Genomic DNA, 24,666 nt, shown 5'->3' on the forward strand with positions numbered 1-24,666 from the left:
GCCTCTCCTGTCAGACCTCTCTCTCAGATGATGGGTATGCATAGTAGGGTGTGTTGAGAGAGACTGACCTCTCTGCTGACACCGCTCTCTCTCAGATGACGGGTGTGTGTAGTACTGAGTGGTGAGGGACTGTCCGCCCTGATAACTCACCTCCCTCTGATAATAGGTATGCATATTAGGGTGTGGGATGAGACTGTACTCTACTCACAACTCTTGCCAAGCTGATGGGCGTAAATAGTATTTACATTCAAATCGCCAACCGTTTCGAACTCAGGTAGTTACAGGTTCTCTTCAGGACCAGGGCTGGTGGGACAATTCTATCTTGAATAATCCCCACTGGACACGTTCAATGGAAAAAATCACGTTGCAATAGCTGTTTCTAAGTTCAATTTCATTGTTGCTGTGAAAACGTATCCCGCATCCTGGCGCTGTCCCTTGACAAACAAAGCCCCCCTAACTCAGCAAGCAGATCACTGGCTGTATGTGTGCTTTTGTTGACATGCGCCCAGTGAACCGCGTCGGCGATTTGAAAGACTGGGGATTCCATATTACTTGCATCATTATGGACAATAATTAAGACTTTATTTGAATTAATTTTTGTGGTTTTGGAACCGCACTGTTCATCCCAAGACGGCTAAGAAAAACATATCTCTCTGGGTATTACTTTTAGGACCGGTTGAATAAGTGTCACAGTATTGTTTTATGTCTTTCGTGGTTATGTTTAGTACTTGCAATATTTTTTTAGATATTTTATTTGGGCACAATGTTTTGAATATGAGAATCATGAATAAGAGTGGAGATGTCCTCCCTTTTCACTCTTATGAAACTGTGTAAATCTATGTAGAAATATGGAAAATGATTTCAAAGGTCATAGTTATTGAGTAATGTAATCTGTTTTAAAAGTAAAGTATATTTAAAATCATGCAGCCTCCTATCTTTTTGTTGGTTCTACTTTTGGAAAGTTGGAATTTTCATGGTTTAGCCATTTGGTGCCGGCAGCCTGTCGGTGATCACCAGACTGGGTGTTGTTGGCAGGTGGACTTTGTGTTCCTCCTAGACAGCCACACTCAATGAGAGATTAGGTGCGAATGGTAGGGCTATCACTGGCAGGATGGGATAGAGGAGTTGGATCAGGCCTCACTTGCACTTGAAATGTCTGTGTCCTGTCTTCATGGAAAGGGCCTAACAACCCTGCATTGTCACCTCAGCCAGCTTGGAGCCAGGACAGGGGAGGTAGGGAATCCCATGCACATCAAAGACACTGTCTAGAAGCTTCTCCCACCTTCCAGTATCATGACACCTGTATATAAAAGAAGGACCTCAGGCACTAACTCTTCAGTACACGTCTGGACCTGTGGATACTTTGCCAGGAAGATGGACTACTGTGCTTCTGAAAGGACTGCCACTCTGAAGGAGCTGCTGCCCTGTTGTGCTGACCTGCTGCCCTCTTGCTTGAGGAGGAAGAACTGAACTTGTAACCCATCTTGAACCCAGGACTCTCAGAGTGACTTAAAGGGCTTGTCTGCTGGCCTCCTGATCTGAGCCTTAGGGACATAAAAGGCTCTCTAACAGCTCTTGGACTCGTCCTCATCAAGTTGCTGACACCCAAGTGGTGCCTCTTAGATCCTGTACCTTTGGTGTGGCTCAGCGGGCTCTTAAATGAAGCTTTTGGGCTCTTCGCAACCGCAAATGGTCTTTTTCGCATCAGAACTGCGCCACTTGCACCGAAAATCAGTGCAAGCCGCTGCCAGACCATTTCTTCCCACAGCAAGCATCGATTGCCGCAGGGAACACCCTTGAGCAACGCCAGCAGACCTCCGCGACATTCTCCTTGCTCCCTGAAGCCCTCTCCAACGCAAACGGGGATCTTGGCACATAACTTGAGGCAATCGCCCCACCCAACCAGTCACCTGCCATTGAAGACTGGTTGAAACATCTAACTGTCCTCTGCTGCATTCCACAAGTCATTGACTCTGCGAGATCTTTGGGATTAAATCTAGACAAGAACCTCAACATGCAGAAACACATCAGTGCCATAACCAAATGAACATTCTAAGAAAATGTAAACCCTTTCTCCATTCCAATGACTTCCAGCATGCAGTGCAAGCTCTAGTGATTCCCTGGCTGCACTATGGAAGTGTAACCCTCTCTGGACTGCCCAGATCCATATTGGCTCCTCTGAGAGCTTCGCTCAACTCTTCTGCTAGGCTCATCACTTGCTCAAAAAAGAAATAACCACATCACTTCTGATCTGAAATCTCTCACTGGCTCCATTACGTATACAGCTAAAAATTGCCTGCATGACACACAACGCCCTCCACTTCAATACCCCTAGATATCTTGTCCAGAAACTAGAACTCTCTGGTGGTTCCAGATTATCCAGAAGCACCAACTCCTTATTTCTGAAACCTCAGAGATTCATTAAAAAGAAAACCTACAACCGATCTTTCTCTGGGATTGCTCCAAGAATTTAGAACTCCTTGCCCCCTGAAATCAGATTGAATCCCTCAACTATATCTTTCAAGAGAGAAGTCAAAGCACTTCTTCTGAACAGATTTCTTCCTTGAGCCTACGATTCCCATCCTGATTCTTCAATTTTCCTCATGACTATGGCATACCAACGACTTTGTGTTTTCGACGTCTCAGAACTGACACAGACCCCACTTTTCTCGACACTACATGATCCTGCGGTTTTCTTGACTATTATAGTTCTGTTCTTATTGGTTTATATCCTCTGCTCTCTGAACAATGTAAAGCTTACCCTTACTCTCTGGTCACTATTTTATCCTGTATTTTCCCCCAAATATGATGGTTTTGCTCTGCTCGCTGTATACCTGTAAAGCACTCAGATACCCGCAAGGGTCATGTTTGCGCTATATAAAACTATCAAAATAAATAAATAAAGGTAAAACTTCAGCGGGACTCTATCTGAGCCACGCTCCATCGCGGTCAGCCTGAACGTTTGACTTTAACCCAGTCCAGCACTACCAGATATCCGTAGTTGGCATTCATGCTTTTAGGCTCTATACTGCAGTTTATTTCTTCAAAATTAATAACTCTGGTCCTACTGATTGAATTTTTTGTTGTTTTGGTCTTGTTTTATTTATGTGGTGTTTTCACTGTTTTGCTCTTTGAAATGCTGCCCAAATACTTTACTCGTGGTATCTAAATTAAGCATGACTGCTCTGTGTCAAGCTACTTGGGGGTTGAGCACAGGTTAATTGGAGTTTTCTTGTGCCTCACCCTGAAAATTGTGGTTGCTGCTTGACCAGGGCTTACAGCCTAGCCAACCAGTAACCCATATTCTGACATAGAGCTCAGCTGGGATTTAGTTGACCTCCACTCCATTGAGAGCCACATTGTCTCAAGCCAGCAGCTTCCCAGAGATGCCGGCAGATCACGAACACTCTCAAAGGTGGAACTATACAAATTGACCAAAGTCTCAAGTTGGTTAGGGACTGTTAAAGGATTTCTCCATGAGAGGCTCAATTTCCAAACTGATCAGTTTTCATCTGCCAAATCTCCAGTATTTTTATTAGGGAGACTTAGGGAGGCTAAGCATTTTTCTCTCATAATTAAACATACAGGAGGTAGTGTACGATCAGATAAAAGACAAAAATGCACAATAACTTGAGCAAGATTGACAGACCCAAGGATGCAAACAAGGATGAAAACATTTTCATGTATAGGTAAATCAACTCATTGCCTAATCCCCAGAACTTCTGTTGTTTCACAAAAGAAGATATGTCCTGATTGCCCATGTCATTAGTCGATAAGTTGAAATCTCCCAATGATGCATACATGCTTATACAGATATTTCAGGATGTTGGTAAATTTCAGGAAATCTGCAGTTAATAATAAATTATGACCTAGGCATCTGTATATAAATTCACTAGTCCACTGCGGTTAAGGTTTGCCCTTTTTTAAAACTAGCCATTGGAAAGTGACAAGTAGACACTTCACTGTTCAAAACCAAAGCAAATGCTTGCACTTCCAAACCTTCCTGTTTCTAGTAAATATAGAATCCAGAAGAAGGCACTTGAGTCCAGGTGCACAAAGCATTTTTCTGATCTTAAACAGCCCCGCGACCGGAAAAATGCATTTTCAAACGTTCAAAAGGCAAAATGTGATTCGAAACATGCAGGCCTCGAAAAATCTACTCTGCCACTCGCTATTGTGAGTCAGATGTTATAAGATTGAGCTATATTTAGCACCTATTCTCTGTGGCGATTTGACAAAGAAAAAGTGTTCTGTTCAGTCAGAAAGAGAATGAGCAATAATGATGTCTTTTAATCTTGTTTGTATCTTGTCACATTTGCTCTGTGTTCAGCCACTGGCCAGAAGTCAGTTTACAATTACTTTTCCTTCTCTGACTGCAGAGTTCTACGATTTTGTAAAGGGACCTGTCTGACCTGCTGTACAAAATGTGAAATGAAAGGCTGTAGGGTATCAGGTTTTCTCTAACACCTATTTAAAGAGCTAATAAGTCAAATGTACAAACATTTCAAAATATATTTCAGTAGTTGCGAAAGCCCATTTTTTGTACTTCTGTGTGATGAAAAAAATATTTTAATTAGATGAAAAACAAATCAGAACTCTTTACTTGGTGATTTGCAAGTAATAAATATGTTTTCTAAAACCCAATGTTCACAGATTATTGTTAATACACTATATAGTTTTTATCAGTAAAGCTTCAAGGTAGTGGGAAAGTGGGAAGGTTTTTGGCCACTTCTTGGAAATTTACTGTCTGTAAATAACAGTGGACTACTACATCATGCTTTAGTAATATATTTATTAAAAGTGAGTGTTTAAACATGAACTGAGAACCACTACTGCTCCTGCCCTGATGGCAATGCTATAGGTCAACTGAGAGCCAAGTCAGGGATCATGTGTACCCAATATATGGACTAGATTCTAATTACACATGGAGCAAACGTTTAGACTGTTTAATCAAACAAAAGAGTTTTGTTTTGTACAGTAGAAAAGCTGAACTCACATATTTGAAGGTGCACTCATATTTGAGAATGAAGAAAATGGGAAGACTGTAAAATAAGATATTTGCCAAAGATCACATCATTTGAGACCCGTTTACAGGTCAAGCACATTACAGTTAGACCAAGTAGATTTTTCAAGTCACTCGACCTGTAGGTCTAGTAAAATTTTTATGAGTTTTTCGAGGCCTGATGTTTTACTGAATCACATTTTGCATTTGCACATCTGTATTTGAAAGGAGTGTGTTTAGTGGGACGCTTCCAGATACCGAATCGGTAAGGTATATATTACTGTTTTGTGACCCATTTCCAGTTGCAAAACAGTAATACTTTACCACCAGTTTAAAACTGGTGGTGGTAACCCATTCGCAAAAGGGAAGGTGTCCCCTGTGAGAATGCAAAGAGAAATATTTTTTAGGAGCAGGCAGTGGCCCCAGGGACCACTGCCTGCTCTTAAAAAATGAAACTTCAAGGTTTAAATTGTTTTTTTTTAAACGCATCTACTTTTTCTTTAAGGAAAATGGGCTGCATTTACAACAACAAAAATTGTTTTATTAAAAGGCAATCACAGAAATGGTGGTCGGCTGACCTCAGCAGGGCACCCGCTGTGTGATGGCTGTGATTCCTAATGGGTCGCAAACTGCAACCTACCTTATTAATATTCATATGAGTTTCATACATTAAGAATACCGATTTCGTAATTGGGATTCGGAGAGAATCGCAATTAGGAAATCGGTATTCCCGATGTTTGTACATCTGGCCCTAAATATATCCTTAAACCATGTTTTATAGGTGACACACACACCAGAGACCTGCCGGTGATTATGCGCTCTACAAATCCCAATTAACATGACATCCCACTCATTTTGCACTAAAATCTGGTGAATGTCCAGGCGGAGGGCTATTGATGACATAGCATTCACACGAGCAAGCCACATCTGACAAAGGGCAAATGGCAACATTTCGGTTTCAGGCCCTAGCTCCCTATAAGAACCCTGGTGCATCCACCCACCCAAAAAGCAGAAGCTGTGCTTGTGTGATCAGGTGGCACATCACAACCCCTGAATGACAGGGAGAACATGTCTGTGAATCTCCTGCCTTGTTCTCCAAAGCAGTTTCCGGTGATCCCTGGTTCCAGCCGCTTCTCTACTACTACTAATACTACAATTACTACTGCTGCTAGTGTCATTAGTGGTCCTGCAGTCTTAAGTAGCCTCCCATAAAAAGTGATAGAAACCAACAACCGTCAACCCTTGCGTAGAAACCGCGCCTGTTGTCTTGCAGGTGTTTGCCTGAAAGGTAGGAACTGGTTGCTGTACCAATCTGAAGTCATGAATGTTTGTTTCACTTTGTGTTTTTAGCGCTGCGAGGATTTAGTAAACAGTACTACACTACATACTTGCCTTCTTGTAAAAATATATTTTGGGTGAGTATAGATTGTAAAACGGTGACAGTAATATGATCTTTTCGAGTGCCCTGGTGAGTCATAAACAGTCAATCTCCCACATCCCCCCATTTCAGCAACTTCCTAATTTTGATTCTCATAAACTCTGATCTCATTGGAAAGTTTTGCACTTCCGTAATTTGTTGCAGATAGTGTTGCACGTCCTGAAACCTGTCTCCTTTTGTGTTGCAGTGGGACCCGTCTTCCCCGAGCAAGGTGAGAGTGTTCTCTTCCTAGTCTTGTCTTGAGCATTCCTTCCGGCCTCCCTGCCTTCTTCACCCCTCACTTCCGGCCTAGCTCGCTGTCACTTCCTCTGCTGTTCTCTTCTGTCTTCCTCCTCCACCGCTTATCTAAGGTTGCTTCATGACATTCACGTGTCGTTTTCTCCCCCATGCTTCACCCACTATCTTTCAACTCACACCTTCTGAAACTTTAGTAAATGGACGGTATGAGGTGCGACCGGTGCAGCCGCACCTGGCGCTTACCTTGGTTTGCGCGGGTTTAGAAATTACTTATGCATTTAAAAAACACTTCTGCAGACAGAGCTTATTATTTGACCAGCAGTTTTCAGGCAACACTAAAAAGGCGAGATGACGCTGGTATTTCATTTTCCTGCTGGGAAGGGATCGGAGTATTGTCTAGTCTAGTGGAAGGTTTGACTCAAAATGCAGTAGCACAGAGGGTTAATGTGCCTGCTGTAAAGAACGCACACGGTTATTGTACACAATTGTTAAAGATCCTACTCTTGAAACCATATGTATATACAGTGTATCTTAAATTACTATGATCCTTACTGTAATGGCACCCTCTTCAGACCTCTCCATGTACAGCTCTCTGATACCTTGATGGTCATGTTCGTGCTTCATAAAACACTAAAAATAAATAAATAAATGCCGAGCACAGGATTGTATCTTATGTATCTCAGTGCATTACTGCTTTTGTCACAGAGATCCTTTTGTTACTTTCCGTTCACAAGTCACAATTCTAATATAGCACTTTATGGTCTTTCCCCAGTCTCTAATTATCCTAATGTTGCTAAAAAAGGGTTTGTTTGGGTACAAATACATTCTTAGTAAAGCCAACCCCAATGGGCGCATTACTTTTAAATCCTGAGCTTATGCTTTTCCAAAACTTGCACTCCTAAAATATACTGCCTGCTGTATGGATGGCAAGTGCCTCCTACACCTTGCAGCTCTCTTTGTCTTGTGTAACATTCCCACACACTGATATGATTCAGTGTCTCTGTGTAATGTGTGTGTGATGTAAAGTGCTCTGACACCCTACACTTGTAGGAGAAGTAATATAAAACACATGAAATACATCTGAGAGGTGCTTTGGAGAGATGAGGGTCATTGCGGGTACGGGGTGGGGGGGCACGGGGTGGCCATGTTGTCGCACCGGGAGTCACCAATGCTAAAGCCAGTCCTGTGTATGGAAAAGTCCATGTAACCTTGTCCAGTGATGTTGTAAAGCAGGGGGGGCATGTGTTTCCACTTCCCCTTGGCAGGCAGAAATGTTATCTCCTAACATTCCCTGCTTGTGACTGTACATATGCTCCAGATAAATTGATTTTATGGGCGTATCTCATAGATATTGCATTTCTCCCTGAATTCATGGACTGGCTCGGACCAGTCATCGGCGAGTGACGATGCTGTGACTGACTGAGATACTAATGTATGGCTATACCAGTAGTTGGGAGTTAGGGGGTCTTTTAAAGTTCAACAGACCAGCTGCCCAATGGCCAGTAATCGAAGGCACTGCCTCAGGGGAAACAGCCTTTACAACGCAGTCGGAACCACGCATGCCTCAGCGCAGGCTTTACAACGCATGACTCTTTACCACGCATGCTTTTAACAATTAAAGAACGGTGACGATGTGCATTTACCAGGAAAATGTACGTATTTTCCAGGTACGTATAAAGCCATTATATATATGCATGTATATTATATATATGGGCAGGGGCGTTTTGGGGGTTTACGGTGGGTGAGAGTATTTGGGTGGCAAGGAGTTTTTTTCAGGGTTTAGGGTGGGTGAAGGTTTTCGGGTTGCAAGAATTTTTTAGGATTTAGGGTGGGTAAGGGTATTTGGGTGGAAAATGTATATTTAGGGTTTAGGGTGGAAAAGGGTATTTGGGTGGCAAAGGTGTTTTTATGGTTTAGGTTAGGTAAGGGTATTAGGTTGGCAAGGGGATTTTTAGGGTTTAGGGTAGGTGAGGGTATTTGGGTTGCAAGGGGATTTTTAAGGTTTAGAGTGGGTAAGGGTATTTGGGTGAGAAGAGTATTTTTAGGGTTTAGGGTGGGTAGGGTTAATTGCGTGGCAAGGGTGTTTTTAGAGCTAAGGGTCGGTAAGGGTATTTGGGTGGCTATGGGATTTTTAGGGTTTAGAGTGGGTAGAGGTATCTGGGTGGCAAGGGTGTTTTGGGGGTTTAGGGTGGGTAAGGGTATTTGGGTGGAAAATGTATTTTTAGGGTTTAGGGTGGGAAAGGTTATTTGGGTGGCAGGAGAGTTGTAGAGTTTAGAGTAGGTAGGTGTATTTGGGTGGCAAGAGGATTATTAGAGTTTAGGTTGGGTGGATTTTTGGAGTCGGGTTTGACAAGGTAAAGTAATGGCATGCATGGTTCCGTCACACAACTCTACTCATCCACCCCATCTAAGCACAGATCACTGAACCTAGAGCGTCTGGTGACCTTTTTTGCCCAACAGCAACTCCTATCTTCATAGATGTAGCTGCTTTTGGGGTTAAAGACAATGCCAGCGGGTCGGCTGTGTTTCGAGACAAATTTGCCCTGTTGGTATCTTTTTTTTTTCAAGAGAGACCCCCAAAACTAGAGTTCTTTCTGCAGAAATGCAAATATACCACTGGTCTTATGGCAGTCTGCCACATGGCGCACTGAGAGCTCCATGATCACGGCATGCACTGGGAGCTCCATGATCACGGCATGCACTGGGAGCTCCATGATCACGGCATGCACTGGGAGCTCCATGATCACGGCATGCACGGGGAGCTCCATGATCACGGCATGCACTGGGAGCTCCATGATCACGGCATGCACTGGGAGCTCCATGATCACGGCATGCACTGGGAGCTCCATGATCACGGCATGCACTGGGAGCTCCATGATCACCATCAATACCAAAGCACGTTTGGTTGGGGCCTTCTCCTCAGGCTCCAGGTCACATCAGAAATAAATCCACAGCGGTCCAGGCTGTAAAGATCCTGGCAGACTGAATTTGTTACAGTTACAAAATGCACAGATACACAAGAATGAGATAAGAGGCAATTCTATCTGCACCTATTACTTAGTTCGGTCAAGAGGTTTTTGGCTTTTTTAGGGTGCTAAGGATCTGAGATTCAATACCTCTAAATCTCCAAGGGAGTCATGAACAAAAGCACTATGATCCAGCACACCATAGAAATTGTATGCAATACGATATTATAAATTCAAACAACATTGATCCAATCAGCAGGTTCCGTTTCAAAATCCTTTATTCAATTTTCTTCTTTTTAAATCTGCGTAGCCAACGCGTTTCGTCCTTACGGACTTCTTCAGGGCGAAAAATTATTTCATAGAAGTCTTCTTTATATGTTCCCTCAAGACTGAAGTCAAGATACGTTTGCTCCTTTATGAACCAAATTTGTTTGTGATCGTATTAAGTATCCTTTTGTGGTATTCTCAATATGAAATATCCCGTGTAAGGGCAAAACTCAATATTTCAGAGTTCCCAATTTCAGGAGCAATCCTTCCAGCGCATACATGGACCATGCGCTGGAAGGATTGCTCCTGAAATTGGGAACTCTGAAATATTGAGTTTTGCCCTTACACGTTACAGTTACAAATGCGCCTAAAGCACTGCCAAAGGTGTCATTTAGGGTTTGCTGAAGCGTGAACACCGCCTTGAACCAGCTCATGTCCTGGTGTATGTTGTGGTTTTTTCTGTCCTTACTAGTTAGTTTCCTGGTCAGATATGCCAGATTATTGCGCCTGATGGCCTTGTAGGTGATTCATCGATCACTCCTGTTTGTCCAGCTAAATAGATCACTGTTTACAACATAGGGCATTCTTTCCTGTTATTGGATGGTAAGTCGGTTTCACTTTCTCACCAGAGCTTACAGAATGAGTCAGTTCAGAAATGCTTTTGAACACAAGTGTTTTTCATGCATGTGTGAACTGATAAATCCATCTTAAGGGTTTTTAATGGAAGCACAGGAGTGTTTCTTAGTGGCACCAATCCACATGAATTTATTACAGATTTCTTGAGAAGGCAGGTCCCATGGGTTTCAAACCCATTGATTTGTGATTGCACTGTCCCCTGTAATTTCAAGCAGAAGCAGTATGTTGGAGCAACAGTCCCTTGAGGTCCATCCATCACCTGGACCACATGGGTGGCTGCTATGCACTCTACAATGGTGGTATTGTGCCCTGTGATTGGCCGTCTCTGTATGTATTAATGTCATGACTGAATCCCAAGTGAATTCTTCTTTTTTCATCCCTCTTTCTCCAGCTATGGACTGTGGCAATTGCTACCGAATCGAGACAGGAACTCTGGTGGGTGTGGTAGCCGGAGACGTCGTTCTAACCATCATCATCATGTTTGTGGTGTATTTCTGTGCGAGGCAGAAGAACAAAGGTGGATCTAGTGCTGGTAAGTGCAGGATTCTTGCCAACACAGTGGTGCTGAACTACTAACTTAGTGGAGCTGGCTGTCCCTGGTCCACAATTCCTGTAGGACGTCTCGACCACTCTGTAGCTCTCTGTAGTGCAGGATATATGTGCTAATGTGCTATCCTTAATACAGAAATACAGCGGGAAGATTCTAAATTTAGCACCCCTTAGTACATTGTTCCTGTTGGAATACCCTACATCTTGTGAATACTGTAAATTTACACACCCGCCGGATAGCTGTGGTGATGTTCTTCATCTGGCACAAAATAGCTCAGGGCTTCGATGATTGTCTAAGATAAACTATGTTCGAGGCATCGCCTATAAAGCGTCAGAATGGGCACACTACAGTGTACTGTATCTGGCTTCTTGCAGTACAGAAATCCTGTGGCAATGCCATAGATGTAGCACTCTAGACTGAGGGATTCTGGTGGGAATGCAATCTGTGGGTGCACTGTTGATGCTCTATGGTGAAGGATTCCCGTGTTAGTGTTGTATATTTGGAAGACTGTAGTGGATGGCCTCTTGACTGCATTTTATTTTTATGTCTGATACCCGTAGTGCAGTGACCTGTGGAGCTCCAGAATTCAGGTTCCTTTGATATTCTTCCAAATCGAATCAATGCAGAGAAGCATTCCTAGTTTTTGATGATGAAACCCTCTTAGACATGTAGCTTTGTCCCAGGCATTGACTGCAGCCATACCGTTTTGGAATAGGATATTGAAGACAGCTTCATCAAAAGCATGAAGGAGCCTGATGGTGTCTCAATAAAGTCTCTGGATCCGAAGACCTAGCAGCACCATCTCCATGACAACAGCATCTCTTTGAACCCTCATGTACCCCAGCTGTCGCCAACATTTTCTCGTAGATTCCCTTGCTTGCCTCCATATTTAACCATTTCAAGTTTGTTTTGGATAGTTTGTTAAACATAATGTTAAGCTAAAAATCTTGACCTATATCACACTCTCTTAGCCAAGCCTTGCATACTTTCAAAAGCCTTTTAATTTTAATCCAAGAGACGTATTTCGCTTGAGCGGTAACATCACATTGCGAATCACAAGTTTCATGCCTGCCAGTGTGTTGTATAGAACTGCAAATCTTGCGCTAGTAGGATTGATAAAGGACAAACCCGTGTGATGTTGTGACGCACTCCACACCACTGCACTCAATGACTTTTACCTCCACTCCTTGACCATACTGCTGAAGACCTGAGCAGTTCCTTGACCTTGAGTCTGTGACAGTGTGCCCATTTGGTGCGTTTGTATAGGATCCGGTATCTCCTTGCCGTTTCTTCCTATAAATCCCTGTCCTTCTATATATTCTTCTCCTATCATTGTCTACTAGGGGACTCATCTGCCCCGTCAAATGGCTGGGAGAGTCAGAGGATGTCTCAGTAATTTCTGTAGATACATTTACATGACCATCACATATTTTTTACAGATTCACATGCTCCAGGTCTATCCAAAATCCTATCCTCTTACACTTTCGACAGATTCTCTTGTTCATCCCTAGTTCTTGTCTTTTCGAGTTTGTATTTGCATTTGGTCTATAGATCTTCGCCTAAAACATGATATAATCTGAATTTGTGGTTTTGCAAAAATAATTCTCTCTGACTATGGTCTTGAATGTACTCCGGAGGATTTTCATTACTTTGACAAATGTGAGCGGTGTTGTTTGCATCTGTTTCCACTTTGTCCACAAAAAGGAACCAGAGTTGCTACTATTCCTCTTTGTCCTTCACGAGGTCAGTGACAGGTGTAATAAGTCTTTTTAGAAAGCTGATTTCTTTGTTTGAATAGTTTTTTATAGCGTGAACATAACCCTTGCGGGTATCTGACTTCTTGACAAATTTACAGATAGAAGAGCAATAATAACAATAATATCATATTCTAGAAAAAGTTACTGGAGAGGGTAGTACTCAGAAAAGGGAGGGGACACTATACAATGTTTAGAGAGCAGAGGAGATAAACCAATAAAAACCAATATACAGTCCAGAATACTGCAGGATCAGACAGTGTTGAGAAAAGGGAGGGTAATGCCAGGACTGGTAAGTCGGAAACACTAAGATACTCAGTGAGTAGTCAACAACAATGGAGGGAGGGTCTAGAAGCAGGTACATGGACAATAGAAGGTGGGCAGGAGCTGCTGGGGGAGGTATGCAGACCAACAGAGGGTAAGAGGGAGAGGGTGGGGCAAAGCGACGAATAGCAGAGGGTGGGAGCAGACCTGCCAACTAAAAGAACATTTTCACCGTGTGAGGGGAGGGGCAGGGCTTCGTGTCTAAAAGTACCTAAGAAGCACTTCTGCCCCGCCAAGCTCCCTCTTCCCAACAAAATATAAATAAATAATAATAAAAACTTGCTTGGGGCTATTGCCAATGTCCCGGGGTGTGTTCATAACCCTTAATGAATGTTCAAAGCCTCAGTCAACGACCTGGAAATCCACTGTTTACAGTGGTTTACAGCTTGTTTTCTACACTGCCAAGTGTTATCGGCACCTCACTGTGTGCTGTGGCACAGTGTGAGATGACAGGTCTGTTAAAGGGTACCTGCTGATGAATAATGGAACGTGCGGGGAAGGGGCTTGGAGTAAGCAGACGGATAGGGTAAAATTAACACCTGAAAAACAATGAACAAACATTGCGCCTGAAAAAATAGCAGAGATAGACACAAGTGATGGTCCAGTGGAGGGCAAATACACGAAGAAGAAGGGCGCCTGCAGCAGCTGTTCACTAAAATGCAAGCAAATCTGAGTGACAATGAAGTCAACCAATGTAAAGCAATGGGTAGGAGCTAAGCCCACTAAAACGTCTTGAAGAGGCAGCACATGTGCTGTCTAGGGACCTAGAAGGTCTGTCCTAGACAGAACATCGGAGTCGTTCACAGAGGGAATTTATGTCCAGGTCTGCTGCACCTCATGTACTAACATTACATTTCACTTTCCATTGCTTTCCTATAGCCCTGTACGTCTTCTAATAAGAACTCTAACCACATCCGATTTTTAGGTCGCGCCTGACCCAGCGCATGCGCTGGTCTGGCAAGACTTTTTGTGAGGGCTCAAAAAAATGCTACCATGGCCAGCCTAGAGCTACAGTGCATGTGCACGGGCGCGCGCTTAGGAGCAGAGGCTGGCAAACCTCGTCATGCTCATTAAGCGCCCGCGATCACTTTCACTTTCGCCTGCGATCACTTTTGCGGCGCCCCTTTGATGTTCTCGTTCAAAGAACATCAAAACATCAAAGAACATGTTGTTGTGTTAATGCTTTGCTGCGCCCGTTTGACTTACAATGTGCTTTCTCTTTCCACAAACTCGATGTCTGTGTTCCTTTATTTTGAGATGCTTTTAGTATTACTGTTTTGTGACTTAAAGAACATTAAGGAAATATTACTGTGAAACTGGACAACGTTCACAGTGCTTATTTCTGATTGCAGCGGCTGCTTCATGTCCGTTGCACCATTCAGGGAGTCCTTTCGTTGGCGCTTTCATGAGGACATGATGAGGAAGCTGGAAACTTTTGGCACATTCTCTTTAAAAGCACAGCATGTTGGCAACTGGTTAATCGATTAGACCTATGTAGCGCTTTAGATCTCAAAGCGCTATGGTGGGTACAGCAGTTACAACTCATGAAATATGGTGTGCAACTCACAAGGAGGGGGCAGGTTTGAGTGCACATTGGCTGCAATCGAACTCTTAAGATGATGGGCTGTGTGTATCCATTATCAGCACTCACTCTTCGCTAAGTGATCTTGTTTGTTTTGTTGTTGTGTTAATGCTTTTCTGTGCCTGTTTGACTTACAACGTGCTTTCTCTTTCCACAAACTCGATGTTTGTGTTCCTTTATTTTGAGATGCTTTTAGTATTACTATCACACACACAACCACACACACAACAACCACACACACAACAACAACCACACACACAACCACACAACCACACACACACACATCCACACACACACACACACAACCACACACACACAACCACACACACAACCACACACATACACACAAACACAACCACACACAACCACACACACACCCCCACACACAACCCCACACACAACCCCACACACAACCACACACACAACCACACGCACAACCACATGCACAACCACACACACAACCACACACACAACCACACACACAACCACACACACACAACCACACACACAACCCCACGCACAACCACACCCACAACCACACACACAACCACACCCAACCCCACACACAACCACACACAACCACACACACAACCACACACACACAACCACAAACACAACCACACACACAACCACACACAACCACACACAACCACACACACACAACCACACACACAACCACACACACAACCACGCCCACAACCATACACACACAACCACACCCACAAACACCCACACACAACCCCACCCACAAACACACACAACCACACACACACAACCACACACACACAACCACAAACACAACCACACACAACACACACAGCCACACACACACAGCCACACAACCACACAACCATACACACAACCACACACAACCACACACACATAATCACACACAATCACACACACACAACCACACCCACAACCACACACAGACAACCACAACCACACACAAACACAACCACATACACAAGCACACACACAATCACACACACAACCACACACACAACCACACACAAACACAACCATACACACAACTACACACACACACACAACCACACACAACCACACACACACAACACACACAACCACACACACAACCACACACACACACACACACAACCACACACACACAACCACACACACACACAACCACACACAACCACACACACAACCACACATACAACCACACCAAGCATTGGCATAGCCAATAGGTCTCGCCTTTGGGACCTTATAAGTGTTTAGCCATGCAACAGTTGATGTGGTTGCACCAAGGATATTGTGCTGCATAACTAAATACTTAGAAGGTCCCAAAAGCGATACCTATTGGCTATGCCAATGCTTGTCTTATTTATTTTGTCATTTTACTGATGCTAGATTATATTAATCTGGTTTGGAAATTGTAATGTATTTATTTTATTTATTATGCTGTTGTTTCGAAACTGTAAAATATGTATTTTGCTGTAAGGAAAGCTTTGCTTCTTGTACCAAGCTATCGAGGTTAGTCGGGTATTTCTCAGGGAAAGAAAGTAACTTAATAGATGCCAAAGTTCACTGCTTAAGGTATGAGCTAAATGCCTCCAGGCACTTTAAAATGTTCCTTTCATGATTTTGATGGCCACTCCAGTGCCCACCAGAAATGCAGTATTGTAGCCATCAATCTTAGTATGCTGGACCAGTTCAGGGATATTGTCGTCTTCCTGTGTCACGTTTCTTCTGACTGAGAAGACATTGATGGACTTTTGGATATCCCTAGGAGGACACACTGGATAAACTGTCTTCTGCTTTAAGTTCCTGGTGTGATGCTTTGTCTTTTCAGTGGACCTGGGTTAACCATGTTCTGCTTTGCTGAAGGAGCTAGAGTGAGGCGGTGTTTGTTATAGCTCCTTTTCCTTCTGGTTTTGCAAATGCTTGGAATGCGTCCTTTCCATTTACACAGACACCACTGCTGTCTACTGCAGGAGGGGTTTCAAATCTACAGGTAGCACTGTTTGTGAGGCTATGGTTAGGGTATGACCTTGCCTTGATGTGGCAGAAAGTGTCACATACATTTTGTCTCTGCCTAGACTTGTCCATTATATTTGCTTGGATGTCACTATCATGCACCGCTTGAACCATGGACGGTATTTTATACAGCTTCTTTGGATTCTGAAAGTTTGCAACAGAAGGAAGATGAGTCACAGCCCTCAATTACTTAGGACATTTCTGCATCTGCATTGTTATAAAGGTCACAGGAGCAGATTCACTAAAATTAAAAATCGGCTGCACTACATGGAGCAAAACAACAGACATTGCGCATTGTCACAGAAACAACGCTTCATGCTCCAATGACCCAATAGGATACACAAAGATTTAGGGCCAGATGTATGAATATTTCATTTTGTGAGTCTCAAATTGCGATTTTTTACGACTCGCAAGTAGAGACTCGCAAAATGAAATGTACTAATGTGTCTCAGACACATTAGCGATTCCCAAATGGGTCGCAGGGAAGGTGCCTCATCAATATTCATGAGGCAGGTCGCAGTTTGCAACCTATCAAGAATGGGTAATAGCACAGGGATGGTGGTCTGCTAGGGACAGCAGACCACCATGTCTGTGTTTGCTTTTAAATGAAGAAACTTTTTTTTTTTTAAATGCAGCCTGTTTTCCTTACAGCAAAATGGGATGCATCTCAAAAAGAAAAACGTTTTTTAAGAGCAGGCCGTGGCCCCACAGATCACTGCCTACCCTTAAAGAAAATTAAACAGGGTAGGCAGTGATCTGTGGGGCCACGGCCTGCTCTTAAAAAACGTTTTCGGTGCCATTAACAAAGGGGAAGGTGTCCCCCGGGGAACCTTTTCTGTTAGCGGCTGGCTTACCACCTAATTGAAGTAGGTGGCAGACTGCGATTGTTTTGCGACCGCAGTCCGATCACAAAGCAATCATACATCCAATGCAACTCGTTATTTGGAAGGGGACACCCCTGACACACCCCTTCCTATTACCAACTTGCTAACCCTATTTTGCCAGTCGGTAATAGGTTACCTACTCACAAAATAGGGTTGGTGCTTTCCAAATGACGTTTTAGCGGTTGCAAACGGCCCGAATCTCCATTTGTGACCACTAAAAACGTTTGTACATTTGGCCCATAATTATATGCCTGTGCCCGCTAAGTGCACTTAGCATTGTATAATGGTGCAGTCATTTACATGGCTGTTATACTTGCGCTATACCCTCCAGTACATTTGTTTTTATAGATGAATAACTACCCAGGGTTAAAGTGTGTAATGTATGTGCCTCTTTTGCAGCACTTACTTAGCTGTTACACTTAGTACGCATCTAAATCCATGCAATGTTGGCCTCCATCTTTTGACTATTGTTAGCCCTTGCTTTGAACAGGGAGCAGGATTCCACTCAATGCTACGGCATACTAGTTTGTGTCTCTTTAGTAGGAATGGGTTTGTGTTAACTCCTCTTGGTGGTTGTACAGTTACCACCCTCTAACGCCCATCCTGGATCACGATTTCACACTATGCAGAGCAATGAGACTGAACACAACGCATGTTGAGACATTCAGTGCAAAATACCTTTCATGGCACTTGAACAGTGCCATCATTCCTGTTGCTCTTTGTCACATGAGCACATGTCACATGAGCACCCTTGTACCACGAGATGAAAATATGTCTTTCGTAGACTGAGAATCTAGCTAACATACATGGCACCTTTATCTTCCCCAAATACAAACATGGTGTCCCTTGTATTCAAATTCATATGGACTCCTCTTTGCTTTCCTCTTCTCTAATGGCCTTTGTCACTTTGAAGACACCACAGTCATTCACCCGTATATTCCATCAGAGCCCCAGAATCCTAGACCCTAGGAAGGATAAATCCACGGAAAGTTCATGGCAATGTCTCCCTGGACATGTAGACTTCATGGCAGTACCCCCTGATATGTCACCTCTAGTTAAGGATGTTCTGGTACATGACATTCGTTATCTAAGGCAGCATGTGATGTGACAGCAGCATGCACACACATTGCTGCAGCGCTCCCAATCTTTCTCTACATTGGTTTGGAAATTAAATGCTGCCTCAGCAGTTTTGCAGATGAGAAGAGTGAGTGCCTTTTCGCTATGATCTGTACTGGAAAGTAAAGATGGACAAGTGAAGTAACATGGACACTAGAGGCACAATGTTAAGTGCATTCCGAGAGTGCCTCTACCTTCTCTAGAGTGAATGTGTCTTGTCCTGAAATTTCGACTTCCATTTTAGCGCCGCCAGTTGATGCCAAGTGGTAATTAAATCATCACACAAGTACTGGCCTCTATCCCACAGAATGCTTGCTCTAAATGTATCATGTTCTACACTAACATTTATGCATGAATGGTGGTACGAAGGAGCTCAGTCTTAGTGAGGACATTTCGCACACATCAAGATGACGTCCTACCAGGACTTCATGAACAGCTCCCGACTGTAGAACAATAATACTAGAGGAATTGTACCATAGTCTGCCTTGGATCTAGAAGAAGTACAAAAGGGGGTGGTGATGGACGGAGCATCAGAACCAATCAAACACTCACACCCAGTCAACAGATCTGGGTTTGATCCATCACCGTTCTTTAGCCCACTCTGCCACCCCAGTTCAGACATGGCCATATGCAAATCAGTCTGACCTTGTGCCTCATGGGAACAGTCCAGCCCGAACTGCCAAGCCATGTCTTCCCTGGACCGGAAACAAGCTTCCTAGGACCGGTTCCTGGCATTACAGCCATCTTCAGCCAGGCTTGCTTGAATCCAGTGGCAAAGTGAGCAAGGGACTCACGTCTGAGCACAACCTGCCAACATATGGCGAACAAAGCGGTACAAAAGGGGGTGGTGATGGACGGAGCATCAGAACCAATCAAACACTCACACCCAGTCAACAGATCTGGGTTTGATCCATCACCGTTCTTTAGCCCACTCTGCCACCCCAGTTCAGACATAGCCATATGCAAATCAGTCTGACCCTGTGCCTCATGGGAACAGTCCAGCCCGAACTGCCAAGCCATGTCTTCCGTGGACCAGAAACAAGCTGCCTAGGACCGGTTTCTGGCATTACAGCCGTCTTCAGCCAGGCTTGCTTGAATCCAGTGGCAAAGTGAGCAAGGGACTCACGTCTGAGCATACCCTGCCAACTTTTGGCGAACAAAGCGGTACAAAAGGGGGTGGTGATGGACGGAGCATCAGAACCAATCAAACACTCACACCCAGTCAACAGATCTGGGTTTGATCCATCACCGTTCTTTAGCCCACTCTGCCACCCCAGTTCAGACATGGCCATATGCAAATCAGTCTGACCCTGTGCCTCAGGGGAACAGTCCAGCCCGAACTGCCAAGCCATGTCTTCCCTGGACCGGAAACAAGCTTCCTAGGGCCGGTTTCTGGCATTACAGCCGTCTTCAGCCAGGCTGGCTTGAATCCAGTGGCAAAGTGAGCAAGGGACTCACGTCTGAGCATACCCTGCCAACTTATGGTGAACAAAGCGGTACAAAAGGGGGTGGTGATGGACGGAGCATCGGAACCAATCAAACACTCACACCCAGTCAACAGATCTGGGTTTGATCCATCACCGTTCTTTAGCCCACTCTGCCACCCCATTTCAGACATGGCCATATGCAAATCAGTCTGACCCTGTGCCTCAGGGGAACAGTCCAGCCCGAACTGCCAAGCCATGCCTTCCCTGGACCGGAAACAAGCTTCCTAGGACCGGTTTCTGGCATTACAGCCGTCTTCAGCCAGGCTTGCTTGAATCCAGTGGCAAAGTGAGCAAGGGACTCACGTCTGAGCATACCCTGCCAACTTTTGGCGAACAAAGCGGTACAAAAGGGGGTGGTGATGGACGGAGCATTAGAACCAATCAAACACTCACACCCATCACCACCCCCTTTTGTACCGCTTTGTTCGCCATAAGTTGGCAGGGTATGCTCAGACGTGAGTCCCTTGCTCACTTTGCCACTGGATTCAAGCGGGCCTGGCTGGGGACGGCTGAAATGCCAGAAGCCGGTCCTGGGAAGCTTGTTTCCGGTCCAGGGAAGGCATGGCTTGGCAGTTCGGGCTGGACTGTTCCCATGAGGCACAAGGTCAGACTGATTTGCATATGGCCATGTCTGAACTGGGGTGGCAGAGTGGGCTAAAGAACGGTGATGGATCAAACCCAGATCTGCTGACTGGGTGTGAGTGTTTGATTGGTTCTGATGCTCCGTCCATCACCACCCCCTTTTGTACCGCCTTGGATCTAGGAGAAGGCATCCATGGCTTGCAGGCTAATTTACCAATACACTCCTCAACACTGAGGACTTCAGATTCTTATCTAGAGGTTGTTGAATGCCAGTTGGCTAATATTTCATAGTACCCTAATGCTTCCTGTTATGTTATCGGGAATGTATAGAGCGCACGTTCACCATAAGGTCTCTTGGCACTTCCTCCGAGACATATCAATGCCGATTAGTATCTTTAATCTCAAGGTAGAGCAAATTCATATGGTTTGAGCAGAATTTGGTTAGGAGGCTGAAGGCAGGCTCTATTTTCACGTAGGTAAGGAATATTTGTTTTAGATGGTGAGGAGCTTGTAGGATGGAAACTTCCCTAGTCGAAACCTTTGGGAAGCATTTTATACCCTGTGAAAATAATTCTAAAGCGGAGAAAACATTTCAAATGAAATTGAGTTGAGAGGAACACTTATCCCTGTGCCAGGTTGGCAGGGCGGGTCAAAAGGCAAAATATGTGATCTCCTCATTCAGTCCTTTGTTCTATCCACCTGTCCCTACATCTGAATTTCATCCAGTGCTTTTCCAAAACTTTAGTGAAATGATGTTCCTTCAGCAGACGTATCTTCTTTAATTTCTTACCTTCAAATGTTCCTCTGGCAGCCCAATTGATTCAATAAATCAATCAAACAAGGTTTATAGAGCGCAGCTAATCACCCGTGATGGTATCCAGGTGCTAGAGGGCATTTGAATTTGCAAATCTGGCCCAGCTAGTTGAGAAATTTCCTACCCTCTTTTCAAACCACAAAGAACAGTAACCAAGGGCCATATTTAGGTAGCTAAATACCAGTCGGTAACGGCCGAAATTCGGTGAATATCCCGTTACCGACCGGTATTTAGCTATTTGAGATGTAGGAGGATCATTTCAGGATTCGGTAATTTACCGAATCGGTAAAATTACCGATTCGGTAAATACCGAATCCTGAAATGAGATGTAGGAAACACTCTAATGAGTGTTGTGTAGGAATTAGAATTCGGTATTTACCACCAAATATAGGTTGGTGATAAATACCGATTACATTGCAAAAAGCAATATTTTGCTGAAATAAGAGTGCCATGTGGCAGACATACATGCCCTTAGGGCATGTATGTCCGCCACATGTGCACACATGCAGGAATCAGGGGTGCAACAGGGTGTCAATGTGACACCCTGCCACCCTTGAATGTGCTCCCCCCATTACCGAATCGGTATTTACCGATTCGGTAATAAGGCATACCTTCCCATTGATTCCTATGGGCCTCCAGGCCCATAGGAATCAATGGGAAGGTATGCCTCATTACCGAATCGGTAAATACCGATTCGGTAATTACCGAATTTCTCTGATTCGGTAACATTTACCGAATTATTACCTACATACAATTTACCGATTCTTAAATACCGAATCGGTAAAATTCGGTATTTAAGAATCGGCAAATTGTATGCCACCTACATATGGCCCCAAATGTTTAAATCGGGCACATCATACTTCTGCCAAAAAAACATCACAGACACAAATAGCCAGTCACACACGAAACAACAGCATCCAGGACCTTATCTACAATGGAAGCAGGCAGCAAAACCTGCACATTTCTGGTAAACATTCTTTACATCATCAGCTTGCTCAACTCCCTGTTCTTCAGTCAATTATTCACCTCCCTGAAAGGCACCCATCTACTCTAAAGACACTGCACCCATGACTTAAACTTCAGTCTCTCCTACTCTTCGTATTTAGTCAATGCCAGGACTACTTGCGGCCTGGCCCAACCTGCCTCTCACAGGCAAGTGAATCCAGACAAACTGGCTACTGCAAAGAGGCAAGTGATGGTGACTGTCAGAAAACATCTACACTATAACCTACTGTACTGAAACCACCAATATTCTCCACCAGACAACTCTACATGGAAAAACTGCATTTTAGGCATCCTTATCAATGCAAGGTCTGCCTCCACGGGTAGCCCCAAAATCTGCGATTTGCTCAAAGTTGCCCCCCCCCCCCCATCTCCTTACCATCACTTTTCAGAAACAGAAAAATGCAGTGGTGGCAAAGCAGACTCATTTGCAAGGACTAGTTCATCTTCAAGCTAATTGATGGCCCACGATGTGCCTTCTTTGAAAATCTGTGAAGATGTTTCACCAGCTCACATATAGCCATCATATGTGTGTTTAGATATCCCCCTTAAAAGGATCCATTCTTCTTCCTCAAAGAACATCCCTAATCTTACACTTTAATTATCTTGACTAGTCTTCACATAAAAAATATATAATAAATGGGTTGAAGACCTACACAGTAAATATACTCAGCATGTCAAAGAGGGCTTGGGCATTATTTGCTTTGAACAATGCAGCAGTTAACAAACCATTTCTAGGAATCATTGACTAGACCTCCTGTGCACCTGTATCGCCATTGTCCAGGTCACCCATCTATTGTTGACCACATGTGGCCCAAATCCACACCAATCCATGTAGCAAAGGTGTAGTATTCTTATTTGAGTCACACATCCACATGTTGATCTCTCTTTCTACCTATGGCAGGCCAACATCATATGTCACCAGAAGGGTTTACCTTCTGAAATGTAGGAGAAAGGTGGCTCTGGGTGCTGACAGTTGGCTTGGTTACGCTGTGCCTGAGGTGGAGATAGAGCAGCATGGTTCTTACCTTGTTGGAGATCTGTGTTCTTACAAATAAATTCACTGGGACGAGTAAAATTGTAAGATATTTACCTCAACACGCTGTGGTTTTGGATTATATGTAAATAGGCGTCTTTTAAGTAAAGCTACTCTCATAGAAGTACTCTCAGAAAAGTAAGTAATGTCATAGAAGGAATCCTAAAGGAAGGGTTTAGATGGAGATCTGATTTTGCATAAATTCATTTTCTGATCCAGATTATGTGAAATTGAAAGGGGAACCATGCAGTTTTGTTGGCTTTGGAAAGTTATTCAGCCACTAAGAGAGGTAGGGATTGTGGGGCAGAGCGTTTCAGAGCAACACAGGTCCTTTTGTTTTGATCATCTCTGCCAGGTATGGGCCACCTTTCCTATCCCCAATCTCCTCTTGACATACTGACACATGGCACGTCTGCCTGGGTACTATATTCCAAAATTGGGACAGCGTCTATTGCTGGTAGTATATTTGTGTTTTTTATGTTACAAAACAATGTCATCTCATTAGAACTATTGGCATTAGATCAACACTGATAGAGTACATCTTTGTACAACTATTGACATGGTTGAGCGTTGGGTCACAGCCTATTAAATATAATAGACTTGTTGTGGCTTTATTGTATATCTTCTGCTTTAGGCTCATTTAGTCACTGTTAGTCAAGGGAGTAGCCATCGTTGACATTTGATACAGAGTTTGCTTTATGTAAAGCAAACTCTGTGATAAAAGTCAAAGATGGCTTTATCTAACTAAAGCTGTTTACAGTGATGACTTGTATTTTTAAGCAAACATACAGAAGTTACTGTAACATTATATGAGCTGAGATTTGAAGAAAGTGGTACACAGAGTACATTCTATTTGCATACAAGTATCAGCAGTTGTGTGATTTTGACTTTGTAACAAATATCAGAAGCAGTTGAAGTTGGTGAACAATTATAAGACAAAGGAAAAACCTACCTTCCTTCTTTATAAAGTAGATTGTTTTTTTTAAAT

General features: G+C 43.8%; 1 protein-coding gene across 2 annotated transcripts in view; it reads left to right on the forward strand.

Moving 5' to 3' along the window:
- HCST (hematopoietic cell signal transducer) overlaps window positions 1–24,666 on the forward strand; it is a 79,533-nt gene that overhangs the window by 49,710 nt on the left and 5,157 nt on the right. Inside the window, exons 2-3 of one of the 2 annotated variants that reach the window (XM_085615947.1) lie at window positions 6,628–6,651; window positions 10,938–11,078. In XM_085615947.1, coding sequence (XP_085472073.1) covers window positions 6,628–6,651; window positions 10,938–11,078 — 165 coding nt within the window. The remainder of the gene's footprint in view (window positions 1–6,627; window positions 6,652–10,937; window positions 11,079–24,666) is intronic. The other variant, XM_085615948.1, reaches the window with a different exon arrangement.

This window comes from Triturus cristatus, chromosome 7, assembly GCF_964204655.1.
Source record: "Triturus cristatus chromosome 7, aTriCri1.1, whole genome shotgun sequence".
Classification (NCBI taxonomy): Eukaryota; Metazoa; Chordata; class Amphibia; order Caudata; family Salamandridae; genus Triturus; species Triturus cristatus.